The 27,125-nt window shown below is 47.6% G+C and overlaps 2 protein-coding genes across 2 annotated transcripts in view; one reads left to right on the top strand and one right to left on the bottom strand.

Annotated features, from left to right (window-relative positions):
* The window catches only part of SLC12A5 (solute carrier family 12 member 5), a 25,412-nt gene extending 23,779 nt beyond the window's left edge, over positions 1-1,633 (top strand). Inside the window, exons 24-26 of the mRNA XM_019472147.1 lie at positions 166-180; positions 864-997; positions 1,542-1,633. Of these exons, the coding sequence (XP_019327692.1) occupies positions 166-180; positions 864-997; positions 1,542-1,633 (241 nt within the window). The remainder of the gene's footprint in view (positions 1-165; positions 181-863; positions 998-1,541) is intronic.
* Positions 1,634-7,388: 5,755 nt separating this feature from the next.
* On the bottom strand, positions 7,389-24,311 carry NCOA5 (nuclear receptor coactivator 5). Its single transcript, XM_009279517.2, has 9 exons — positions 24,105-24,311; positions 23,462-23,569; positions 19,390-19,456; positions 15,451-15,828; positions 15,065-15,180; positions 14,787-14,913; positions 12,303-12,502; positions 9,816-10,139; positions 7,389-9,389 (listed from the first exon to the last, which is right to left on the bottom strand). Exons 1-9 carry the CDS (start codon positions 24,265-24,267, stop codon positions 8,734-8,736), a joined length of 2,139 nt encoding a protein of 712 aa, XP_009277792.1. The 5' UTR covers positions 24,268-24,311; the 3' UTR covers positions 7,389-8,733.
* Positions 24,312-27,125: the final 2,814 nt, after the last annotated feature.

Raw genomic sequence — 27,125 nt, 5'->3', positions numbered from 1 at the left:
GGTGTCCCCGGGAAGACCTGCGCCGATGAGGGACAGGGTGCCTGGGCAGCGTGCACTGCGGGGACTCGGAGTACACACCTGGCGCTCACCTCTTCTCTCTCTCTCTCCCCCCCTCTCTCCCCCCCCTTCCTCTCTCTCCCCCCGGCCCCATGGTGCTCCTGGCAGGGAGTGGGAGAACCTGTAAGTCTGGGTTTGGCTGGGTGCCGGGTCCCAGGGCGGGGGGAGCTGGGCCGCCGCTTGTGGGGCAACGCGCTTGGAGCCATTGGAGTTGCCACCGTGCATGAGGGTGGCTCGGTGTGCCGCACCAGCTGCTGCCAACATGGTGCTAGACGGCTCACCCGGGCAGCATGCGGGGGCCATGGCTGCCAGTCCCTGCGCAGACTTTGCGTGCCGCACAGTGCCCGTGCCGCGTGCTCCTCGTCTGCCCCGTTATACTGCTGGCAGCTTCCTGCAAGCCTGGGCTCGGGCACCCGCGGTGACATTCACACCGTCTATACTGTACTGCTGGCAGCTTCCTGCTGGGCTCGGGTGGCAGCTTCCTGCAAGCCTGGGCTCGGGCACCCGCGGTGACATTCACACCGTCTGCTCCTGCTCACTTCCACATGGCTCGGCCCCAAGCAGCTGTGGTGTGCCGCTGCGCATGGGCACCATGCATAGCCCTGCAGCTCACGGCCGCCGGTGTGTGCTCAGAGTTGCCAGCAGCCGTGCCGGGCAAAGCTTGCTGCTCCTTGAGCTCGTGCTGCAGCCCAGCCCTGGACCCCTCTGGGGCAGGAGGCCAGCCCGCCCCGTGGCCCCTTGGGTCTGGTGTGGGGCGGGAGGCCGGCTATGCCCGTCCCTGTGCCCACACGTGCTGTCGTCCCCAGGAACCAGTCCAACGTGCGGAGGATGCACACGGCCGTGAAGCTCAACGAGGTGATCGTGAAGAAGTCCCAGGACGCCAAGCTGGTCCTGCTGAACATGCCGGGGCCTCCCCGCAACCGGAAAGGGGATGAGAACTGTATCCTTCCTGCAGGGTCACTGCCTTGGGGCTGGTGCAAAGTCCCCTCTCCGCTGGGGGGGGCCAGGGGCCAGGGGGCCGCAACTCCCTCAAGGCTGGTGGATCTTCCAGGCGAGTGTGGGGGCACAGGTCCAGTGCCTGAGCCTGGACCCCGCCACGCCTCCTGCCCCCAGCTGGGTCTGACAGCTGTCATTGGCATCAGCCTGCCTGTCCGGCAGAGGTGACACATGTGGGATGGGTGGTGGGGCCACATGACATTGCCCCCACACACGTGAGCACGATGGCACGTTGCGGGGGTGCAGGCAGAGATCCACGGGGCTCAGCTGCCTGCTGGGGCAGGCTCAGCCACAGTCCCTGTCATGTGGCGCCAGCACGGGCAGGGTCCCCTGGCCCCTTGGCTCGGGCCTGACCCCACCAGCTCCCGCCTCTGGTACAGAGGTGTCATGCCGCAGGCTCAGCTCCCAGCGCATGGGGCCAGGCAGGGATGGCATGGGGCTGTCCCCATGCTCCATCTTGGTGTTGGTCCTCCTTGACGGCCGTGCAGACATGGAGTTCCTGGAGGTGCTGACGGAGCACCTGGACCGAGTGCTCCTGGTGCGTGGTGGGGGCCGGGAGGTCATCACCATCTACTCCTGAAACACGGTGCGCAAGAGAGGTTTGTCTGCACGCTGAGAGCCCCGCCACCCCTTTGCACCATGCTCCTGGAGGGGAGGAGGAAAGGCCTGACGGCAGCCAGTGTGCAGAAACTTCACCTGGCTTTGGCCGTGCCCCTGATCTCTCCATTTGAACTGCAGCACCAGATCTTCCGGGAGCATCCAGCACCAGAGCAGCTGTTCCTCATTGCAACATCACAGCACTGCTGTCCTTGTTTATATATAAATATATACACTGTACCGCGGACTGAGCACCAGAGCCCAGCGCTGCCGCCACCGCCCGTCCCCAGCAGGGCCAGCCCCGCCACCAGCCCCAGCACTGCTGCTTGCAGCCCCTGACGGGGCAGGAGGGTGGCTGTGCCAAGACAGGCACCTGGCCCCACCGTGCCGCTACCCCTGCGCGGAGCTTGGCTGGACGCGCCTGTGCCCTGTGACCGCCCGCCGCTTGTGCCCTGCCTCCCTGGGGAGGTGCTGGGAGAAGAGAGAGGCCACCAGCACGCTTTCCTCACCGGACGCTCCTCTCCCCATCTCCAGCAGCGCCCGGGGCTGCTTCCCACGGTGCTGCACCCCAGCCGCCCCTCGCCAGGATGGGCCCGGACAGCCCCACCTCGCTGCTGCCTCGGTTTTTTTTTCGCCGTCTGTCTCTGGAGGCTGTGGGCAGAGCTTGTGGAGATGCAGTGTGATGGTTTGGAGGGGGCAGAGGGTGGGGGGCAGCTGTGTGGGGTCGGGTGCTGGATTGAAGCAATCCCACGACAGCATGAGCTCCGGCCTGGGGTGGGTGGGGGGTGCTCCCTGTCCCCCTCCCCACTGACTCCAGGCTCTCTCTGCCCTGGTACTCTCCTGTTGCTTGTGCAGCGGTCGTGGTGTGGAGCTGCGATGTCCGGAGCTGAGCAGAGGCCCCGCCATGTGCAGCATGAGCTGGAGCCACTCTCCGGCCACTGGAGCTGCATGGGTGCTCCTGACCCCCCGAGATACCAGCGCCTGCTCTTGGCCCCGGGCTCAGAGGAGTCCCAACCCATCCCGTCGTCCCCGCCCCACTCCCCCGCCACACTGCACTGGGGGGCACTAGGGGCTCTCAGGCCCCCAGCACCAGCCAACCCAGCTGGTCCCAGCACCTGCACGTGCATCCGGGTCCCCGTATGCCCTGCTGTGCTCCCCGCTGCTCCCCAGGGCTTCGCTGCTAACCTAGCCCCAGGCAGTCGCAGACGCTGCCATGGGGCTGTAGGAAAGTCCGGATCTGTGCGTAGTTTTAACATATGCAAAGTCTGTTTGCCTGGTCTGACAGGGCCGGACCCCGCAGCAAGGGGTGGCTGTAGGGGTCCCACCGCCCCCCAGCATCACAGCACTCCCTCACCCCATGCAGCCGCTGCAGCCCAAAGCCTGTTCCCTCCCGCTGGCCCACGCTGCAGCAGGCAGCCCCCGTGTGCAGACAGCAGGGTGCACCGGGGCAGTTCAAACACGTCTTACCTTTGGCAGCAGCTGCAGGGTCGCCCCCTGTCGCCCCCCCCCCCCCCCAGCAGCTCTCACACCAGAGAAACTGAGGAGCTTTTAACAAATGTGAACGGTTCCAGGAACCACGCAGGAAGCGGTGCCGAGGGCAGCCAGGGCACCCGCCGGCGCCTGCCCCGGCCCCATGTACATAGTGTACATAATACAGTATTTGTATTTTTAAAGTGATCATATTTATGTTAATAGAACCAGATGAAGTCTATATATAGAGATCTATATCTATTCTGAGAGATGCAGGGCTCTGCTAGCACCAGGCCGCGGGGACGGAGAGCCGAGATGGGCTGCTCCTGCACGAAACAGGCGCCCATCTGTTGCACCAAGTGCTCTGGAGCGGTGGTGAAGGCTACAGCCTTCACCGGCCACCGGTAGCCCCTGGGAAAGGGCCAGGTCGCAGGTTCATTCTCTTCTCAATTTAGCTTCTTAAGAGTTTTCAGGGAAAAGAAGTCACAGACTTTTCTGAACTTGTTTCACAGCAGATTTGAGCTTCCACTCGAAGTGCAGCCTGCTAAGAGTTGCCCTCTCCCAGCAGTGGAGGCTCACCAGCCTGGCCTGAAGCGGCAATGCTTTGTCCCCTGGCCAGAGCTGAGCCCCTGCACTGGAGCACTCACCTCCTCGGCCCCCCCCAAACCGCTCCCCAACACCGCCCCGCACCCCAGCAGCCTCCAGGCTGGCACAGAGGAAGCGGGTGCTGCCACAGCGTCCCCATGGGTGGCCTGGCAGCGGCTGCCTCCTGCCTGGCACGGCTGGTCCCAGCGTCCAGCCCCCTGCCTGCCCATCCCTCCTGCCCACTGAGAGCGGCTGGGGCCCTCGGCCGCTGCCTCACTGAGGGCAGGAAACTCCCTCTGCACTGGATGACTCCAGTCCCCGCTCCCGCTGCAGAGCTCCACTACTCCTCCAGGTCCAAGCCAAAGCTATTTGGGGCTGCTTGGATAAAAAGCGGTGGGTTTTTGGATGGGTTTTTTTTTTTGCATTAAGATACTACTTGGACACACTCCCAGACCAAAACCAAGCCCCAGCTGCACATCTGTGCCTGCTCATACCTTGCTCCTACATTTCCATCACTCCCAAAGTGCCTCCCTTCTCTCCAGCAGCAGCCACAGCCACAGCCAGACTTTCTGCCATGGTAGCTCAGCTATCTGCATGGCTGTATTGGTCTGTGTTGCAGACTCTGGTGTGGAAGCTAGTCCCAAGGGCTTGGGGAGCTCAGTGTTTACAGGTGACCATCAGGGTGAGCTGAGACCTGGTTTCAGTGCAGGAGCTCCAGGCTGATGAATGGTGCAGACGCACAGGGCAGCACTCTCTGGTCCTGCCACTGCCTCAGCCACTTGGGAGCTGTTGAAAGAGCAGGCAGGCATCTGCAAGTGAAAAGTTCCTTTAGCTTTGGGAAGGGCAGCCCCATGAGAACCAGGATTTGCCCATGTCTAGCTGCTCTGCCCCTTGGAGCTGGTCCTACACCACCACACACAAGCTCACATGCTGTTTCCAGCCTCCCAAAATTATTTGAGGCACTTCTACAGCAATGGGGGAGGCATGCAGCAACCTGCCCACTCATCTCATGCGCTAGCACCACACTTGTTGGGCCTATAACGCTTGCCAGCTGCTCTGCCTCTTCAAAAGATGCCACCCCGCTCCCTGTACTCACCCTCTAATTACAGCTTGGCTATTGCCCTGCTGTGCCTGCAGCTGTGGGCGCTGTCCTGCAGCAGCGAATGTGGTGTCCCCCCCCCCGCCCTGGTGCATGGACCAGGTCAGCACTGAGGGCCAGAGTGCGGAGGCAGGTTATGCGCAGCAGCAGCCGCTGCAGCCACCAGCATCTGCCTCTGCTGAAGCCGCAGACAGCATCCACCCTCAGCAGCATCAGAGCAAAGAGCTCTTCCTTCGGCTGCAGGTACAGGGTAGCAGGGAATGACATTGTCTGCAGAGCAGTGGTGAGACAGCAGGCCAGGACATGCTTTTCCACTGAGAGGTTTGCTTCATCGCCTCCCCAGCAGATCCCATTCCCCCTCAGCACCACTTCAACCCCCCATGGTAAAGCTGCGGTCCCGGCTCCCCCAGGGAGCAGGAAGGCGAGCCCTTTCCATCACTACTGCTGAAACAAGGAGTTTCCCTTCCTCATCCTCCAGCAAGAGCAGGGGCACAGCTCTAGACAGAGCCAGGGGTGCCTCAACACCCCTGCCAGGCAAAATTTGGCTGTGGCAAGAAAGGTGCTGGTTTCCACAGCGAGTTCTTGCTTGCTGTTGGCTGGAGAGGGCCAGTTTTAGCAGACAGCACTGCATGTTAGTTTACAAACCCAGCCCTGCACGTTTGGCCTCTGTGAGTGTTGTTTCCCCATGGAGCACCCTTCTGCCGTTCCACCTTGGTGAAGACAGTGTCCTCCTCTGGTAGACATGCAAGTTCCTCCTTGGCACATGCGCAGACACGTTTTGGTTTTAGTTCCAGACAGGAAGGTCTTGACCCCCAAGTTTTTTTCACAGGCAGGCTGCTGCTGGGAGCAGCGCTGAGCAGACACGATCCACCAGGACGGTGGGATGGCAGCATGGCCTGCAGCAGGTAGGGAGCACGCGTACCCACAACCACGTTCGGCCAGCATGCAGCACTGGGCTGGTGATGGTGTATGCTCCAGTTCCTGCTGCGGGAGCACTGAGCAGAGAGCTGCCCTATCCCCCTCAGCTGGGCAGGCGCAGGCCCCCACGCGCAGCAGCTCACGTCACTGCAGCCACCACGCGGCACAGGCCACAAGCCACAAGACAGCACTTACAGGAGGCGCAGGCAGCGTCCAGTCTGGGTCAGTGTTGGTCCGTGGCTGGGCAAGAGGAAGCACTAGATACTGCACAAGGGTAAGAGTTGCACTAGAAGAGTCAAGACCCTCCTCTGTGTAGCAGGACTAAAAACTAGCAGAAAGACCAAAAGGTCTGAGATTTGCTGGTTACAACACTTTCTGTGCTACATGTGCAATATATTTGTTATGAATGTTATCACAAAGTCAGTTCATTCAATAATCTTTTAATCACTGTAGCTAGATGTTCTACGTCCATTCAAGTGACTTTTATTCGAGTGCAATATTTCAGTAGACATGTAGTGACCTAGTATGCTTTGTGTTTTAGAGAATCTGTGTGCAGAGCAATGCAATTAAGTTTAAAACCTTGTAAATAAAACAGGTTGCAAACAAAAAAAAAAAAAAAAAAAGAGTATTAGGCTTGCATTTAATTTCTGTGAGTGTTTCAGTATTGTGCATTAGGCCGCCTCAGTACAGACCCTGTGTTCTCTGTGCAGGTATTAATGGAGGAGTGGCTCCTCGGCTGTTGAATGCTCCCTGTTACTGCTTTACTGCTTTAACTGTGTTCATTTTTCTAGACTCCTGTCTGCACAAAATGCAATAAATGATTTTATTACATCCTTCACTACTTGCATGGGGAGTTTTCGCTTGCTTCCAGGGTCTCCACAGCTATTTTGCACTTGGCTGCTACCATTTCCCTAACAAGGAGCAAGCCCCAACAGGGAGCAGCAGATTGCAGAGGAAGCAAAACATCAGGAGAGGAACAGCCTCTCCCAAGTGCCACAGTTCCCCTGTTTAAGCTCATGCAAATTTCTGATCACCCCAGCAAAGATGCTTTACTTGCCTGCGGGGTTGTAGAGATGGAGAAAGGGATCTAAACAAAAAGAGACTGGAGGAAGAAAGATGGAAGACAGACATACTTCCATCCAATTTCAGGTTGTGTAGTAATGGCAGCACGAAGTCAAGGAAGGCCAGTGCTAAACGCACAGGGACTTGTAACCCTAACTTCACGCAGCAGCCGCACAACTAACAGCAGCTGCAGCACAGATACCGGACCAGATCGCTGCTGGCCCGAGTGCACCCCCTCCCACCCCCAGCAGCCGGAGAGGCTTCGGATCTCTCACACTGGCCCCTGCCACACACTGCTCCAACGCGCGGGTCCCTCAACAGGCACGTGGGCTGCTCTGCCCGAGATCATCCGAGTCCACTGTGCAAGAGGAAGTATCTGTGAGGTACTGCAAAACCAAAGGGTTATAAACTGAGACAGACTACAATATTCTCATAGCAGGTCACAGCAAGGTTCGTATGCTTTCTGCTTAGCATACAGCGCTGGGCAGCGTCTGACACAGCTTATCTGGAAGAAGAGAGTAATGGCAAATGCAGTGGAATAATGTATTCCAGTAGTACTCAAGCTGTCAAGTGTCAAAAATGCAACAAAACATTTTTCCTGCCTTTTTATTAAAAAGTAATGTCCTCTTGTTAACAGCACAGAGAGAATGCTACAACACAAACCACCTGGGACAAAGAAAATCCTCTGCTCCAAGAATACTGCTTTCTTAGTTTCTTTCGGTTCTCTGCAGGAAGCCTACAGACTCTAAGAAGGCTGTGATGGGGAGGACCACATAGTTAAGAGATGTTTTGTATTCTGGTATCAAAGTATGTTACTGGTTAAAAACACGGTGAAGAATCACTGTCCGATTTTCCACTCAACTGTCCGCTACAGCTACCAAAGTGTTGAAAAAAATGTATAAAATTATGGTATTGCATCTTGGCACTGCCTCTGCACCTTAGACGGACAAAATACCCATCAACAGCGAGATGAAGTTTCAGAGAGCAGACATTCACCACCTGGTAACTGGTTGCAGGCATTCCCAAGGGAGGGCCAGCAGCACATCAGCGTGGCTGCGACTGAGCTGTTGGGCTACAGTAACCAACCATCCCAAAGCAAGATTATAAGAAAAGGAAATTTATACACCAAATTTAACAGATTGATCTTAACACTGACTACTTGGTGTTAGGAAAATTGACAGACCATTTGAAATCTCTGCCTTGGCTGGAAGCTCGTGTTTCAGATCTGCCACAGTACTCAGGCCAAAGCTGCCAGTTTCTGTGAGCTGGGCAAGGTGAGGAGTGTTTCTCTGCCTCACTCTGCCAGGACATGACAGTCCAGCTACGGAAGGACCAAACAGCACGGTCCTGGGTTACTGAGTAGTGGTCAGGCATGTGCTTCATGAGTTCAGCTGCTAGCGCTACCACTGTACTTTCCAACTGGCTTATATGCTATTAAAAAAAGAAATAAAAAAAGAAATCCAAAGAAAAATAGTGCCCATTCCAAAAAGGTGGGTCTCCAAGAAGGCCCAGTCAGTGTACCGCTCTGTTCGGTCCCCTATTTCCTCAAAACCACTGACCCAAAACTATACTAAGACCGTTCAGTGAGACCAGACTGCACTGCAATGTGAAGATGCACCAGCTACTGGGAGAGAGGAAAATGCAGAAGGACTGTCATTGCAGCAGCTTCTGGGACTGGACAAAACAACCGATTATCCAAAGCGGCTCTTAGCACACTGTGCCGCTGAGAAAATAGAGCATACTTGTCCAAACACTGCTAACCAGACCAAGGTGAGGAAGGGCAGCGCTAGCAACAGTCAGCAACAATGCCACTGGGGGTACACTCTCGCCAAAGTGGAGAGGACATGCATATCCAGGGGCATTTGTCCCATGTCAAGGACAGGAGACTCTTTAAACAGCTGTAAGTATGGAATGGCAAAGGGAAGGGGAAAGGGCCTGACAGCTCAGCTTTAATAGTGTCGCTGGTAGGAACCCATAGGTTGCTGGGCTGAGGACCCTGCTCGCCCCTGGGCCACAGTTTGGCTCACTAGGTGGGAGAGTGCAGGACCACTCTGGATAAGGGTGTCCAAGGCTTTCTGTACACTAGGGTTGTCAAAGTTAATACCAGAAGATACTGGCCTTTGAGCAGGTACATTGCCAGGTGCAGGGAGGCGATTTTGGTGCTGACCATAGAGTGACTGAGCTTGTGGAGGAGCTCCAGGTCTTGGACCTGCATTTCTTGAAGGGCCTTGGAGAGCAGGAAGCTGCGTGCTTGGAGTCTGCAATCTCTGCTGAGCCTGGTTTAAATTTCCAGCACTCATCTGTGCTGACCGGGCCTGACCGCTGGCCATGTTAGCAAAGTTCTGGTTCGGAGTGCCACCCGAAGTGCCCGCAGAGGCTGCAGAACTGCTGTTTGCTACTGCAGCTGCTGCCGCTGCCGCCCCGCTGTTGAAGAGACTGAGGATTTTTGCTTGAAGCTCCTGCTGAGGATTAGAAGAGGACACTGGAACAGAAGGAGCAGAGACCAGAGGCTGTGAACCCTGATGAGCCTGAGAGCTTGGAAGGCTGGACTGACTACCCAGAGATGATCCTGAAGGTGCCCCCAAAGACTGTCTTGACATGGATGCTGGGAAAGAAAGGAAAGAGGGTTAAAGCTCTGCAAATGCCCTTGAAGGGGCACCTAAAGAAAACTAGTGAAACAGCTACCAAAGACACAAGCATCAATGAATACCCACCCTCTGAACAGGAGAGCAGTGCAGCTCTGGGGAACTCAAACCATTCAGCAGAACTGTTGCCCTTTGTGCAGCAGTCAAACCAGTTATGGCAGTCCCATGGTTTTCCTGAGAGAATCCAATATAAAAGTTCTTTCACATGAAAGATCTGAATCATCTCAGGACTCCCAAGGACACGTCCATCTCAATAAAATGAGGCGCTGTGAGAGGAAGTTACGACACTAGGACTCCTCTGCAGTCCCAGGACTGTTTTCGGGTCCCAGCCCAGAGGGCCCACAAACCATTTGATTAATAGTCTTGCCTGGGGCTGAGAAACTTACCCTGCAGAGAATCAGTGCTTCCCCTCAGTAACCGTTCCTTCCGGTCTCTCAAGTAATTAATTACTTTATCAGTCTCCTCAGCAGTTAGATAGCGATTGTCTGCCAGCAGGTTCAAAAGAGTCTGAATCCCTGGAGGGTGACCTCCTCTGACACCCTCCTCGACGGGGGGTGGGCGCTCCCGCTCCTGCAGAACAGCTTCATCTGCCATCTTGGCAGCCTGCCGGGCAATTTCCTCGCGCTCCTTCTCCCGTGACTCTGTTTTGTAGCGCTCGTAATTCCTTGCCACCAGCACCATGGCATCAGCTTGGGGCATGTTGCGGTGTTCTGCACAAGGAAAAGAAACTTTTTAAGTAAACCAAAGTGATGTGAACAGGAGGTGCCTTGCCTCACACACACCAGCACATCTCATTCAGCAGGCAGGCACTGCTTTGGGATTGCAAGCATAGACTTGGGAAGCTTCCTAGGCACACAGCAACAGTTCAATTTCCTAAGCCAACAGAAGGCTCAAGGCTATCTCCCAGCAAGGCCATCCTTTTCTTCCATAGCTGAGGGCTCTGAGAAGATATCGTATCAGTCCAAGAAATATCTTTCTTGCCCCTAACCCAATTAAAAGGGAAAGCAGCTCCCTGTACCTCTCACATAAATTCTCCGTGCTCCAAGAGGAGACGGTTCCAGCCACTCTATTGCTAAAGCTTTGGACAGATCCAAAACTTGCCCTCTGAAGGCTGCTAAAGCTTCCCAGAGCAGGACAGTGATGGGAGTACTTTTTGGTTCTGTACTGCCAATGCCTTAATATAGTGTGTGCGCATGCAGGATATGGGGAGGAAACAAGTACTGGCTCAATGCCACATTACTGCTTGTGTTTACTACTCTGGGGCAATAAGCAGCAATCAAGTTGTTCTGTAATACAATGAATAATGGTCAATTCCAACTTTTTTTTTTTTTGCACTTGCCTTTTAAAGTTTTTGAGGTCATTATTTCCACCTCACAAAGCACACATGCAAATACTCCCCTGAACACAGATTTAAGCAGGGAGAGCAAAAGAGAAGGCCTTTACCTTCCAAAAAGTGCCCAAAGCTCTGGGCACTTTTCACACCTGCAGATCATCAAATCCTGCCACCCTTTTCCTCGTAACAGGAAACTGGGGTTCATTTTCACATTACGCTTTGCACAAGTTGTGAAAGAGTTCCCTGAAACTAATGTGAAGGGAAAGGTGGCCGTGTGCAGTTCAAGTGAGTGTATGTAATCTCTAGAAAGAGCTGTGGATGAGCTAATGACTGGGGTTCTTACCAGATTTGATACACCGTTAGATCCAGTAAAGAAGAAGAGAAGCTTTGGCGGGAGGACAGGTGTTAAACCAAAGGAGTTAAAACCAAAACCAAGGGCAGTGGAAAGCCCAGTGAAAGTGTCCGTGAGCTGTATTTGTGCAGGAAATAAGAGAACCCTCCTATCACATCTGCATCTGACGTTAAAAGAAACTGGGCTTATTCAGTCAGTAAGCACACAAAAACCAGCAACTGTGCTTTCAGAAGTTTACTCTCCCAGATGCACCTCACAAAACATTACTTGAGAACACAATAAGGGAGAAATAACCTGATCAGAGCAAAAGGCTGCTTTCCGAGATCACATTCTGGCAAGACCTTTTTTTAATACCTACGCCCACCCTCACAAAAAGAAACTGGGCTTATTCAGTCAGTAAGCACACAAAAACCAGCAACTGTGCTTTCAGAAGTTTACTCTCCCAGATGCACCTCACAAAACATTACTTGAGAACACAATAAGGGAGAAATAACCTGATCAGAGCAAAAGGCTGCTTTCCGAGATCACATTCTGGCAAGACCTTTTTTTAATACCTACACCCACCCTCACACTCACAACAACCACGTCACACCCTGAGATGGAAACTGATGTGACAAGTGTAAATGGTGCTAAAATGCTATAAAGGTGGAGCACGCACACCAAATCACTTTATAGTTGTATCTTTTTATAACTCTTCCCAGTTTCACAATCAGATCTTTACCTTGACCAAATACGCTTTTCCTTAGATCACAATTGGTTTTAAAATCTGTCCTGTAATTTGTCACATTCCAAACATGCTCTCTTTGAGAGCAACAACTGATAAACTGAGGTTGGACTGGTATTACTCAGAAATCTACCAAGGCAATGCAGTCATTTCTAGAGCTGGGGTTCATGACTTGCCCTAAGATGCAAAGGCTGGTAATGTTAGGTGCTAAGAACACAGCCGAGATTCTCTCTTGGTAGAAATTAGACAGTCCTTTGGACAAGGGACAAATAAAGCATTATGGAAACTTGTAAATAATGATATTCACATTTATGACATGGTGTCAAGTCATTAATAACTACTTATGTCACAGCAAGGATGAACTTTGTCCTGTGGGATTCTGCTTGAAAGACAGTGTTCTAAAGCAGCACTTTGAGTGGTTCACAGTGACCACAGAGCTACACAGCCTACTGAGACCTCAGTACCTTGTGGGGTGCCAAACATGATGTTAACAGTGCAAGAGCGGTGAACTTGATGCTGCTGGGTGATGACAATGGCAAAAGGAGACCCTCCTCTGCTCACATCGTCCAGGGCTTGCGTCAGTGACATCTCTGTGTTGAGGAAGATCAGGTCCACTACCATGCCCAGATCCCGCACCTTCCGCCCCACTGACTCCGCGTACTCCCTACCACAAAGCAAAGTCAGCAGAGTTTAACAAGTCAGTCACATACAGAAACAGAAACCCTGGCACATTCACCCTCTCTGTCATCTCAGATTCACTTTTCTGATGGCTTGCCCAATTTCATAGTCTTTAACAGGACAGTATTAAGCAATCTCATTACAATAATATAAAAGTCCATATCCTACCCTTATTTTGATCTGAATCAGTCATTTCAGTTTAACTGAAATAGATTACAAACCAAGCCTCAGCTTAGCTGAGAAACAGTGTTTGCAAAGGGATTTACATTATTATAAATTTGCTTGCATATAAATATGTTTAAACTGAACTCATTAAGTGAGGTAATTTATGCCTGCAGAGATCTAAGGGGTACACAGCAGAGCAGCTAACCTACAGAAGTCAGTTACTTGTGCTATGTTCAGTATCTTAACTGTTCAAATGTGCCTTATCCTAATTCACTGTAGCACAGACCAACTTCTGGACTTGAAGATTAATTTTCAGAGGATAACTACCAATCCATAAACATTCATTTGAGTTCCAAATACATTTTCTCTTGCTCTTTCGTTCTACTAGCTGCTTTCTGCTCTAACCCAGTATCAACACAGCATCTATGGATCCACTGTCCTGCAGACTTCCCATTCCAAACACAAACCATAGCTCACATGGCTGAGCTTAAAGTTTTCAAGTCTTTTTTTAAGCTTACTATACTCAGCACCAAAACTGCAATACTGACTGCATATGCGTTCTGAGAAATTTAGTCTGTGTGCACCCACACCTTTTGAAAGAGGTTCAATTTATCGTCTTTGGATGCGAACATTGTAATGGTGACTAAAACTGCTCCCCCCTGCCAACTGTCTTTTTAAGGATTTCTAAGTTACACCAATTGTGTATCTAAGTTATCTGGGAGTCATTTTTCAACAGGTCTATATTAGTTGACATCAATACTTCAATTCCCAAGATTTATTAACATGCTCCAGCTCTTAAGGTTTGTAGCTGTTACAGACCAAAACGATCCTTAGGATATTAAGCTGATCCTCTTGCACAAAAAAATTCTCACTGTATCAAATACAATAATTTGTGGTCTATTAGAATATCTTCTAAAGACTTTTGGTCACCAAGGGATAAAGAATCTAAAATTTCCTTTCAAGATTTGTTCCAATAGGTAATCAACTCCATTAAAAGCAAACCACAGAAATGTATTTCTAGTTTCACTGCTTCCCTTGTTCCCATTTCCTGTTCTGTCTTCTACCACCAGATCAGTCAAGCGCCAGCTCTTTCTGCCTCACAGATACAGCAAAGCTAAATAAAAGCAACTCTTGATCTTTCTTCCGAAGGGCTAAGGAGACAGAGCTTTACATTTCCCCTTGACAAACATTTTCTTCAGACCCCAACCCAGATCTACGATTTATTTACATCTTTGCTATTCTTCGATGTATTTATTTGTAAAGATATAGACATCAGACTGGTGCCATCGTTACAGGCCCCCCTCCCACTGTACCAGGCATAGGTGTACCCCTCTGTTCCCAAACAGCGCCCGCTCTTCAAACTAAGGACATACTAACATTTTTGATACAAGTCCCTTTGACTCCTAAAATTCTTTTAAGTCCTTACATTCCAAGAGAAAGCACACCGTTCTATAGGGATGGCCTGCATTTTTGTTTCTAGATAAACAATCTTGCATTTAGCACAATAAAAAGACACACCGTGTTTGAGTGCGGACACCTCAGTAAGTGTTCTGACTGCCACATGAGATCGCCCTGGTTACTACTTACACATGCTTTTGGTATCATTCATGACTACTTTCAGCAGTGATTTTCTACTTCTTGCACGTTGGATTAACAGTATTGACTGGTATCTGACCTAGTAACCAATCTGACAGGAGCTCTGAAACGAACACCCCCACGACTCCACCCTGACAACTGCTCTGGACTATCTGCTGGTTGGCACATATTAATAAGTTCCATATCGTTCAACCCATGAATAGCAAGTACAGGCCACTATAACCTGTCACGACAGTAGGCTGATATGAAGAGTAGGTAGAAAAGTATGAGGAGAAGGTATAGTGATAGGTGAACAAAAAGGAAATAAAAGTAAAGCACAAGATACAACATTTCTCCATCTCATCAACATACATTCTTAGAACAGCAACAGGAGCTGTAGCATTCTGAGGGCTCTAAAGCCACACTCCTCAAGAGCAACCTGTAAGACAAACAGCCTCAAGGCAGGACTAAGTTTAATTCCATTTTCTTCTACCATGCAATAATAAAGTCGGTCATAACTATTTTCTTACTTCGTCTGTTTATTCACCACTATCACAGAACAATCCACAGGTCTCTCTGCATCAAAACGTCTCTTGATTTCCTCGTAGTACTGACGGTACAGCTCCTCTCGGCGCCGCTCCTCACGCTTCAAACGGTCTGAAAGCAAGCCACAGGGACAGAACAAATAGTGCCCTTTGGACCTGCTCGAAGCATCACAGAACGCAACGCACTCAGCACTGCAGGCATCTCCCGCATCCTCCCAGAGGAAGGATGTGAATCTGCCTATCATAACGTTACAAGTACTCACCTTCTGAATTCACTGGTGCTCTATCAAAATGCTCTTTGTAACGGTCGTAGTAAGAGTCATCCTTCCGCCGATAGTAGTCTTCAAGGCGAAGGTAACGGTCATAAGCTTCATCTCGTCTGCAACATTTACAGAAAAAGCAAGGGTTTCCATGCTCCAGCACAATCTCAGGCAATAACTTTCGCCAATGCATCATGCACAGATCTTGACCTCAAGTTTAATTTCTGAAGTACCCACCTGCTCCCCACAAGACACAAAGCAGGCACCCAACTGCCCCCAGCCAGAGCAATCTCCTTATCTTAAATACCTGACACCACTCAAACCAGTGCAGCCATTGAGGCAGGATCGCCATAAAAACATGTTGGCAAATACAATCCCATGGAAATTACCTGTACAAAGGGTCCCGAGGGTCTCTCATATCCCGTGGATCCCTCATATCCCGTGGATCCCTCGCATCTCGTGGATTCCTCATATCCCGTGGATCCCTGTATCGATCATACAGTGGCTCCCGTGGGTCACGAAGTTCTCTAACATCACGAGGGTCCCGCAAGTCTCTTGGATCCCTGATATCCCGTGGGTCTCTCAGGTCCCGTGGGTCCCTGTGGTCTCTGGCGTCACGCATGTCTCTAGCTCGAATGTCTCGAGTGTCTCTGGAATCTCGCCCATTTCTACCATCCCTGCTATCTCTGGGGTCTCTCCGTGGGCTCCCCCGAAGAGGGGAGCGGTCGCGTCTGGCATCTCGGCCATCCCCATAGGCATATGGCTCTCTGAGGAAAACACCAGGTAAATTCCATTAGACTGCTAACAACATGAGTAGTGTTACCCCTAGATCTCTTACCTGAGGTGCCAAAACGACCCTTCTCTCAGCAGCTGAATCCTCCCTCCTATCCCACAACAGCAACAATTGCCCAAAAAACGTATTTGTTGAAGCAGCCTGGAGAAGCTTCTTAATTCCAATGTTTATGATAGCCAAACAAGACCCAGAAAGCTCCTTAATGGAACATCACTAAAAGCGTAGAGCACCTGTGGAAGAAGTGAACAGGCACCTCAGAAACCACCGTTTCAAGGCCTCCAGCCTCCAACGTCAGCCACGGATCATCTACCAAACATGTTTTTGCAAATTCTTTGAGAGAATTCAAGGTGCTGGAGCCTAATACCCACAAATATGCAACAGCCAGGAGCATTCAAGGGATCCATTAAATTCACTAGTCAATGACAGCAGAATACCTGAAATAATTTGTTATTGGCATACAATTAAAAAAGGAGCTTGTTGTCACCAAAGACACTGTAGGTTCCATGTTGTGGTTGGGTTTGTGCTGCTAGCAGAAAGCAATGATAGCCGTGTCCTGGATTTGAAGGGATAGTTTCCGTAGAAAGCCAGTCTTAAGTTTACAATGCTCCACGTTAAGAGGGTACTAAACCCAATCAGCATGGCATCCTCAGCAGCAACAGGCTTCTCTGTCACATCTGAATGATCCATCTCATTCAGACTTTGTACTGCACTGTCTTCGGAGGCAAGGAAGAATAACATTCCAGTCTTCATCTTTTTCCAGAACAGTAGGTTTTTTCCAGGTCATATTTTGTTTTCCAGAAAAAAAACAACTTTCACCGTAGTCTAAGCCAAACATAAAAAAAAAATCTTGCAGAGAAACTACTGAGCTTCACGTATTTGGAATGTTCTTTCCCCAAGATACTGACAACCATGGGAAAAAAACCCAGCTTTTTGAATCTTTTTATTTCCAAAACTTGACAGACTTTTAGAGTCCTCTACCAGCCTAATCTAGTTTATGAAAGATAAGCAGAACATAAGTCTGCTTCCGCTACAGCGCATTCACATAGTAGTCACCTGGAAAGAACAGCGGCAGCAGTAAGTCAGTTGTGGCCAAGTTCAGTGCCAGGTAAAGCGGACAGTAACGAGATGGATGTGCAGAGTCTGTGCATGGACTTTGGTGGTTAGACACCCAGCTGTGCTGGGGGATACACAGGAGCATTGGCATTCTCTATTTTTATGTCAGATACAAAACAGATCTTGGGACAAACTACAGTGTTGCCACCAAGAGCATATATAGTCTCCTCCTGTAAAAGAAACTGTATTTGCACACAAACAAGCGTAAACTCCTTCAGACTCTTGGACACACAAATCTGCTTTTTGTTTGTGATCTGTATTGAAACCACATCCCACGAGAGAGACACATCATTGCCCCCTTCCCCCAACCTACAATGAATGATGGCAGAAACTCAAGGGAAATTTCTGATTTGCTCTAATGTATATTGAGTAACTGATCTTTCTGTAGCTGTAAGACTATATAGCAAAACAGCCAGATGCAGTGTAATTGTTTGGCATATGACATTTATTCCAGCTGGAGTGGGGGTGACCAGAACAGGCCACATTCATTATCTGCAGAGACAAAAAGATCCAGAATGAACAACGCACAACTGCAACAGAAGTACAGATGTGGCGCGGGTCTCCTCTGCTCTTGCACCTGCATCGCTGCCCTGCTGCTTGCAGAGGCAGCAACATGAAGGCACAGCAGCCTTCTGCTTCCACACCTCTGTCACCACAGTCCGACTCCTCCAGCATCAGCACCACTGCCCACATCTGCTCAGGACTCAGTACCGCTGGCCCAGCACCGCCACCTGTGGCGCAGCATGGGACTCCACATCCCGGCATCAGCAGCTGTCGTCCACATGCCTGCAGCGTGGTCCAGAGTCCATCATCTGCTGTCTGTGCACCCACAGCCATGCCCAGGGCTCGTTGCCCATGACCTCATCACCACCTGTGCCCATGGTGCTGCTTGGGACCTGATGCTAGCAACAGGGGATGGCCACGGTGTCTGTAGTGCCAGCTGGAATCCAGTGCCTGTCACAGTGGCACCAAAGCCTTCGGCAGCCGTGGCAGTAGTCCAATCCACAGCCCGGTGCCCACACCTCCAGCGCTCCTTAGGGCCCGTGACATGGGCATCTGCTCTTGCATTCATGCAGCATGAGACAGGTCCCAATGCCCATGGCATCAGTGCCTATTGCTTGTCCCTATGCAATGTGGTCTGAGGACCAACGCTCATGGCATAGGTGCCTGCCTCTCACACCTGCAGTGCTGCCCGGCGCCTTCAGTGTTACACACCTGCAGTGCCACTGAGGCCAAAGATGTGCCATCAGTGCCTGCTGCTCATGTACTTGCAGTATTCTTGGGGGCCTCATGCCAGCACGGAGCACACCTGACACTGCCCAGGCCCAAGGCTTGCCGCATCTGTAACAGGAACCCCCAGCTGTGTGCACAAAGCACTTCCCGGGCAATGCCCACGTGCTGGTCTCTGCAAGCGCATTTGGCTCTGTGCAGGGTAAGCACACAACATACAAAAGACCTAGATGATGCCAAGAACTGCAGCTACTCATTCCCTGTTTTTTGCTGGTAGATGTCTTGCTAGTTGCACTTTTTCCCCATTTTTGGTAATTTAACAGGTCAAGCTAGTAGAGCACACCAGACACGTGAGAGCTTGATTACTTTCAAGTCCAACACCTAACACTCCTTTGTGTTGAAAGCTTTACAATATAGGCATAGAAAATGCACGCCTTATACCAAACTGTAACCACGGCATGTCTTCGTGTGCTCCCTAGTAATGCCATGGAAAGGAAACTGAAGTTGTCTTCCTGTGACAGGACAGTCCACATCTTCTCCACCTGCCTGTAACTTCACACACAGAGGATGTGCAGGAGCTGCACACACTGTGCCTACCGAGGGGTGGGAAACCAGGAGAAGCTGCCAGGTACACATCACTAACTGCACAGAAGGGGACTGGTTCCAGGTACTGACAATGCAAGCTCACATGCAGACGGGACAGTGCAATAGAGACAGTTTGCTCTGTCTTGTGCTTCGCTCACGTGCTCTTTTCCAGTCTCATTTCAGCACTGGAAGCTTCCAACATCAGAAGAGGCAAGATCCCGAAGTCCTCTGCAGCATGGCACTGGGAATGCTACGGCCCCATGGCGTTCTCTAGATATGCCTCAGCTTCTCTGATACTTGAGGCAGGAGCAAACATCAAGTGTATTCTTCCTCACAAATCTCTTACAACCTGTGCTGCTGCAAAACATAACGCTTAGCTGTAGTAACAGCAGCAGACACGAGGTTTCCCTCGTGCCTCCTGAGGTGTCAGCGCCAGAAGGGCTCTTAGAGGTGGAGCGGCCATGTCCCGACTGTCTCGCTTGAGCATCTCCATTTGACTGGGGAGGTGGTGGTAGGGAAGAGACACAGACATTTAGCACAGGCCACTGGGCTCATGCCCTAAAAGCCTGACCTTCCTAGTATAACTCACTGCTTCCAGGTACTTTACCTTCGTGCCGGACTGGACCTTGATGAAGCCTTATTCATATTTCTTCTTTCCACTGCTTTATTAATATCTGTAAAGAATAATCAACCCATCTGTTCAATGCTATGGAACAAAAAAAAGATCATCAGCACAATTCAAATGAAAGCAACTTAAGCTCAACAACATCCAGATGGTGCAAGAAAATCCATTCAGCAGAGAGACATTGTCACTTTGACAATTTTTTATTAAGTTTAGATAGTACAACATAATGAAATTTTCATGGATTTCTCTGACTTCAAAATAGAGTGGACAGCTTGGGTGAAGCTTTAACCCTTTACGTTCAGGCCTACATCCAGACTCTTCATTCCATAAGAGAACCTCTTTCTTCTGCAGTCTATGAGCAAGCAGAAAGCGACTCATGGACTCTAGGAGAAAAAGCAGAGTCTGAAAACCTCCGAGAAAGGAAGCTGATGGCCAGCATAGTCTTAAGTTCACAGCCAGTCCTGTTCAATGGAGCATGCCGCTACCCTTGTTGAAAATAATCCAAGGGTTCTCAAGTGGCACATGCAACTGCCTTCCAAGGGACTGCTGCAGCACTAAGTTGTACAGCCTCCACCACTGAGGAAACGGGATCCAAGGAGCCTGAAGCACAAGCTCCTTATGAAGTCAACATGGTGCATTCAAAACACCACTGTCAATGTGATGCAAACTGATGCAACAGATCAGAAATTTGAAAAATGGTTGGCTTCTGAGCATCTCCATGAAAAACACCATGAAGTGAAATACAAAGAAGTAAGAGAGCTGAAGAAAGAGTCTTGTCCTCAACCAGAAAAAGTGAAGTTGCCCAGAACTGGCAGGGACCGATATTGTTCTACTGTAAAGAAACAAAGCCTTCCGTAACAGCTGATTGAAGATGAAATAATGTACTGGAGGGGGGCAAGAACAAACAGAAATGACTTCAGACATTTTACTCTGAGAGCCTTTTTAAGGAAAAGAACAAAACAAACCTAGGTCCTATCTGCTCCCTGAGAATCTATCAACAATTAAAATTTCTTATTAGTTATTTACATTAACCACTTTCAAAGCCCTTGCAAGAGAATAAACATGCCACAATGTCTTTAGGCAGACTCAGTCTTAACATCTTCTGTAACTTCCCAAATTATCCTTCATTACTTTCAAGATTAAAATTAGAATTAAGGGAACAGTTCTAATTTTGCTCTTGTTGTCAATCAAGCAGCAGTGTGTTCTCTTTTCGTGGGGGGAGAGAGGCAAGTGCAATCTGAACATTAACTACAAATGCAGCATAACAACATTCACAAGACCACAAAGCAGTCTCTCCAGGATCAAATACAGCTGCATTGTCTACTGTCACAAACTAAATTTGATGGACATTTATTCCCTACACAGTTTTACTCATTAAAGATATGAAAACATTTCTGTGCATTTGTGGAAGTATTAGTATAATGCAACACTGGAGTTAAACTCTCCCAAAGCCTTTTACCTTATTGTGTTATTAGCAATTATATTTAATACTCAGACTGCATAACTGAAGCAACTGTTCTACTTGCATTTATTTTTTAGTTGAAAATTCTTTTTCCCCTTAAGTCAAGTGTTACCTTTAAGCAAGACACTATCTGCTTTCTTTGGTTTAAGATTATTTTTATTTTCTGTTTTAAGATGCCATTGCAGAAACCTATTATGATTTTTACACTCAATACCATACATTTCTTTCAAATTAAAAAAATGTATTTAAATCTGAACAAAAATATTTCACTAGAAGAAAAAACACCTTTGACAGGGATCCTTCTCTTGTGCAAAACAAACAGATTTAATAACATTTTATTTAATGCCAACAGCATTTACAGGTTAAGTATTTGAACATTGACAAAACTTAAGAGAAAAAAAAAGTCTTCTGTCTTGTAGGATTTTGAGATGACAGGGCCACTGTAACCATACAGTGTAACCTTCTGAATAAACACAGGTGACGAGAGTTTCCTGAATCACATTCCTACCTCAAGTGCAGCAGTGGCATTGAACTAGAGCTTAACTTTTAGCAAAACATCCAATTCCAATTTAAAAGTCTTCAGAGCATAGAAACCACCAAAGCTCCAATAAGTTATTCCAGAAGTAAATTACTTTGCTGTTAAAGAAAACTATTTATTTCCATTTAAGGACTTGTCATACCTACACCTACCAGATTAAAACTCACTTATCTCCAGGTCTGTCTGTAACACACAAATCACATCACTCCTTTACCTTGAAGCTTTTGCTAGGGCTTGTTCTTCAACTCTTTAAGCCTTCTTCAGATTTTTCTGAGGCTTCTCCAATTTAGCATTATCCTTTTTGAACCAGGCATACCAGAACTGAACGCAGTATTCCAGCAGCAAAAACCCAAAGTGCCAAAACCTCCCTACTTACAAATCTGTGTTTTGTACAGCTAAGGATGACAGAAGCACTTCTGCTAGGTGCAGATCTTCCCTTTTGGCTTTACTGAAAGCTCAGTTCTGCCTCCATCCAGCTTAGGAAGAAGTCCAGGTCATTTCACCATCAGTGACTCAATCTTCATTATTTCATTCTCTCTTTTTAAAACATGATTGTATGTTTTCTTTCCAAGTCACTTATAAAAGCACTGTATGGCCAGGAATCAGTTTTTCCAGAACACCACTCAAAGCACTGAGCAATTCCATCTACGTTACGCTGAGATTAATTTGAAATCCATTTAACCCTGTGTTGTTTTTAATTGTTCTAGTTTCTTAATCAAATCAAACATCTTACAGAAGTCTTTTACATCAACACTGCTACTTTCAGCCATAAAACCTGCAGTATCATAAGTTAGTTTGACAGGATTTAGTTTGATTGGCATTAATTAATTCACTTCTCACTGAGAGTCAGGTGAAAGAATCCCTTTGTTATCAGGGGCTGATGCCAGGCTCATCCCATTTATGCTACCTATTGGCACATCCGCAGCGCTCTGCTAGGTCCCTGGAAACTCCCTAGTTTTCCAAGGCTTGTGGAAAAACAACATTAATAGCCTAGGCAGCTCTTCATTTCACTAAGCCTGATAGATGTTAGATTTAATTTTTTGGAGAGGTCTAGTTTTGGTAGCTGCTGTTTTATCTTTTTTAGTTTCCTACTGAAATGGAAACTATATCAAAAACAACACCCTCTGCCTCTTCAAAAATAGACAGCAGAAACATTAACTGAAGATTAGGTGGTCCTTTCCAGTGAGAAATTTTATCATTTCCAGACAGCTACACCACAGCTTCTAAAACAGCCGCAGTTGTTCCTATTTAAGCTTCTAGACTTTGACAATACTGGCCATAATTTCTTCTTGTATCCTTCTACCCTCCTTGTCTATTTGCCTCCATTTCCATCTTCAGGCTTGTATTTGCTACTGTACACACACCTTCCCACAAGTCATTATTTATTGCTCCTTTCAACCCTTCCTAAGTCAAAATGTTTTTCTTTAAATTAGTTAGGTTTACTTCGAAAGTACATTTTTTACTTGCATTTAATAGATTACTCTTAGATCTCTAACCATTCATTTCTGTTTGTTTGCTCCCAGCATATTTAGCAGAATTATTTTCATCTTTAGGAAAATGGCCTTTTTAAAGCACCTAGTATTTATAGCACTACTTACAGATTGATTTCATGTGTGCAAAAAAATCCAAGTTAAGATTACTTATTTAAGAAGCCGCTAAGTGCTGTGACCAATTCCTCTGAACCTGTCAAGATGAAGCCCAATATAGTTTTACAAATGTTTTTAAAACTAAGTGTATGAGGTTTCAATGACTGCTTTCCAGGGCTTACCTGTTGGACAGTTTCTTACACAGGGTAAGAGAGCTTTTCAAATACTAACACATAAAAATAAGTTCAGAGTAAGACCTAGGTAGCACGAGAAAACACTGCAGATGAACCACACAGCACTTACAGCAAATAACTCAGAAGGCAAATACATACCTAGTAAAAGTGACTTTAGACTAGTGCCAGGCAAGTTTCACATAGTGATCTTTCCAGAGAGCTTTAAAACAAAAGCACTCCTTCTACCAGAACGCATGCTAGGGTCAGTAGGAGAGCACGGATCAGTTTTCCTTACCTAATCTATACCCTTTATAAAGGCGACCCTTCTCACCGTCCAGAGCGGCCTGGACATCTTCTAGACGGTCATACTGCACGAACCCATAGCCATGGTACATGCTGAGGGCTGGAAAAGTTAACAGCAGGGCAAGACCGGTTACAACTAAGGGACAGTACTAACCCGCACCCAGGCCATCAGGTAATCCCACCAGAGGAACAAGCAAAGGGGCTCTACCCAGAAACGACTATGCAAGTTTCCTGGGAAAACCAAATCTACCAGGATCAAAATGCAGGACTTAGAGACTCTGAAATATATTTTGTAGACCAACCTCCTTCTGACAAGGCAGTGACCAAAATACAGCCCGTGAAGTGACCAAGATTTGATAAAGAGACTATGAAGTCACTTGAAAGAATATTGCAACATCACACTGCAACCCCAAAAGCTAAAACATAGCTGATATATAGGCATTATGTTTCAGCTGTACTGAAGGAATCACTTTTTCAGAGAAAATGCAGGCAGAAAAAATTATCATTAAAAGGTCACTTTTTAGGAGCAACATTAGTCACTCCTGTCATTATCATCAAATAGCATTTGACAAGCATGAATGTTATATTTCTCACTGAATTCCCAGCCACAAAAAGGCATAAGATAATATACTAACCCCTGATTTTGCCATATTTTGAAAATATCTCTTCCATTTCTTCACGAGTCATGTGGTCTGTGGGCAAATTGCCGACAAAAAGTCTTCTCTCTAAATCCTGAGGATTGGTGCTGTTAGTGAAGTCGCTCTGTTTGATGCTATTGCTCTTGCGTCCTCGAGCCATTTTGCTTTCGTTCCAAATCCAACTCTTCGCAAAAAAGAAAAACGGCCATGCATATAATTTCAATCCATGACATTAAAATTAAACTGGAACAAGATTAAACTTAACAGCTTTGCAGACTAGAAGCCAACTGGGTCTGCTTGACGCAAACTTCACTCCAGAGAAATCTTAATACAAGGGATACAGAGGTCTGGCAAAAACGTATACCACAGCATTTTGGTTGAGCTTTTCTGTAATACTGAAAGGTAGTAAACCTAATTATTTTGCAGATAAGTTTTAATGGTTTAACTCCAAACTAAGATACAAGTAAAACTCATTTTCCACTAAAACATCTTAACTTTAAGCTTTTCAATACACCCATTGTTGTAATATCTATTTCTTCAGTCCACTGGTAAGAAGTGTTGAAATTTATGCAATATTTTAATAAGCAGAAAGGAAACACTCATCACAACATTGCATAACAGGACCCAAATATTTCAATACAGGCTTTGAATGAGACATCAGGAAGTACTGCTTAAAAGCTCTTAAGTGACCACGCTCAGATCACTTTACTAAATGAGAAATCTTAGCTTTCCAATACCAGAAAACACAGTTTCTCATTCATACCCCTACTAAACAGCATATCCTTGTCCCCATAGAGACGTCAGCTCCCACAGAAGGCGGGTCCACAGCTGGGAATTTAACCACCCCCATGTAAATGCTGTACCACTACTTCATCTCCTCCAGTACAGCAAAAGTACACTTCGTTAACCCACACTATTGCAGAAAAAGCTGGAGCAGTCAGCAACATTCACTGCACAAACTTACCCGAAGAATTACAGCAAAAAACCCCCAACAAACAAAAAAACCTAATTATTTTGCAGATAAGTTTTAATGGTTTAACTCCAAACTAAGATACAAGTAAAACTCATTTTCCACTAAAACATCTTAACTTTAAGCTTTTCAATACACCCATTGTTGTAATATCTATTTCTTCAGTCCACTGGTAAGAAGTGTTGAAATTTATGCAATATTTTAATAAGCAGAAAGGAAACACTCATCACAACATTGCATAACAGGACCCAAATATTTCAATACAGGCTTTGAATGAGACATCAGGAAGTACTGCTTAAATGCTCTTAAGTGACCACGCTCAGATCACTTTACTAAATGAGAAATCTTAGCTTTCCAATACCAGAAAACACAGTTTCTCATTCATACCCCTACTAAACAGCATATCCTTGTCCCCATAGAGACGTCAGCTCCCACAGAAGGCGGGTCCACAGCTGGGAATTTAACCACCCCCATGTAAATGCTGTACCACTACTTCATCTCCTCCAGTACAGCAAAAGTACACTTCGTTAACCCACACTATTGCAGAAAAAGCTGGAGCAGTCAGCAACATTCACTGCACAAACTTACCCGAAGAATTACAGCAAAAAACCCCCAACAAAAACAACATCACAAATTCTACCAAGCCAACAAAAAACCCCTCCAAACCCCACCTAGGATTCATACTTTCTGGTTTAAAAGTCACCATTACATAAAGCTTAAAAAAAAATGAAAACCACTGAAACTTTCAAGATTAACTTGAAAGTTTGAAAACTGTTTAATAAAGTTGCCATACTTCCTAAACATTCTTCTACAGGAATGCAGGATGGGATTTTCCTGTTTATAACATGCAAGAAACCTGGAAAAAGAAAGTTGATGAAATTGAGTATATCAGCAGAAACTTCTACTGTTAATCATGAGATGCCTACAACCAAGATACTCCCTTAACAGTAGCCTATATTCATTACAATTTAAGAGTAGCCTCTAAATAAACAAATCAAACATCCAAAAATATAACACAGTTTTACATAAATGCTTCTACAACACTTAACCAGCATGAAAAATATATCTACTCCAAATCTGAGACATAAAAATTTTGGGGTTGGTTTTTTTTTTTAAATCAATCAACTTCACACTCATATCACTTTTCTCCTTCTTTCAGGAAACACTGCAGGGACGGGAGGCAGAGAACACCTCCCAGTCTAAAACTTTTTAAAATGAACTAGGCTGCCATAACAGGGAGGAGGAAAAAAAACCCAACACCGAAACCAAAATCAAACAAAAAAGTCATTTCTTCTACCATATTTGCCTCAGTCCTCCTGTAAGTTTGTCCACACACAGTTTTACCTTCCCAGTCAGAAGTACCAAATCTTGTCCCATTTTTTCCTGTATGGAAGCACTAGACTTCCCTTCTGTTCTGCTACTGCAGCTCAAGTCCTCATCAGTTGAGGGGACAGAAGTTTTAAAAATTCTCCCAAAATTATTTAAGTGGCTATAAAACATGGAAACACCCATCTAGTCCAAGTTCCCATTTGGAGCAGGGTGACATCCAAGTTGGATCCAGTTGTCACAGCCTTCTCCAGCTGGGCTCCGAGCCCTACCAGGGATGGGGACTCGGAGCCCCTGCAAGTACCTGCTCAGGCAGCATGGCCTGCACATACCGTCTCGGAACGTCACGTATACACACAGCAAACAGGTGTCAACAAGACTGGTTGCTGCTGGCGGGACATTTCACTTTCCGTATAAAAAGCAGTAAGAAGTTCCCTTTTCTTTTTCTTAAGGGTGGGAATAGTAGGGGGTGCCTGGGGAAGAGGGTGCAAGAGCTTTCCATATGAAGAAAAACAGGGAGCTATTTTTCCACTTGCAGGTCACTTTCAAAACAAAGCAATAAATCCCAAACACTCAGACAGGTTGAATTACTAGAGAACTTCCATATAAGAGCATTTACTGCCTCTTACCATTTTCTGCTTGGTAGATTACATAGTTAAGGGCCATTTAGTAATCATAAGACCAGAATAAATGAATATTGTCCCAGCTTTAGGCACGCTACA

Source organism: Aptenodytes forsteri, unplaced genomic scaffold (assembly GCF_000699145.1).
Source record: "Aptenodytes forsteri isolate BGI_AS27 unplaced genomic scaffold, ASM69914v1 Scaffold483, whole genome shotgun sequence".
In the NCBI taxonomy this organism is placed as follows: Eukaryota; Metazoa; Chordata; class Aves; order Sphenisciformes; family Spheniscidae; genus Aptenodytes; species Aptenodytes forsteri.
Note: the sequence above shows the minus strand (reverse complement) of the source record. Positions and strands in the feature narration are given on the sequence as shown.

What these genes read in the sequence shown, in the direction of transcription:
- NCOA5 (XM_009279517.2), bottom strand. Translation starts at nt 24,267, where the DNA reads ATGGCTCGAGGACGCAAGAGCAATAGCATCAAACAGAGCGACTTCACT. An exon ending in GTGGTGAATAAACAGACGAA is followed by an intron (nt 12,503 to 14,786) that starts GTAAGAAAATAG and finishes GCTTTGTGGTAG; the next exon opens with GGAGTACGCGGAGTCAGTGG. An exon ending in AAGCACTGATTCTCTGCAGG is followed by an intron (nt 9,390 to 9,815) that starts GTAAGTTTCTCA and finishes TTTCTTTCCCAG; the next exon opens with CATCCATGTCAAGACAGTCT.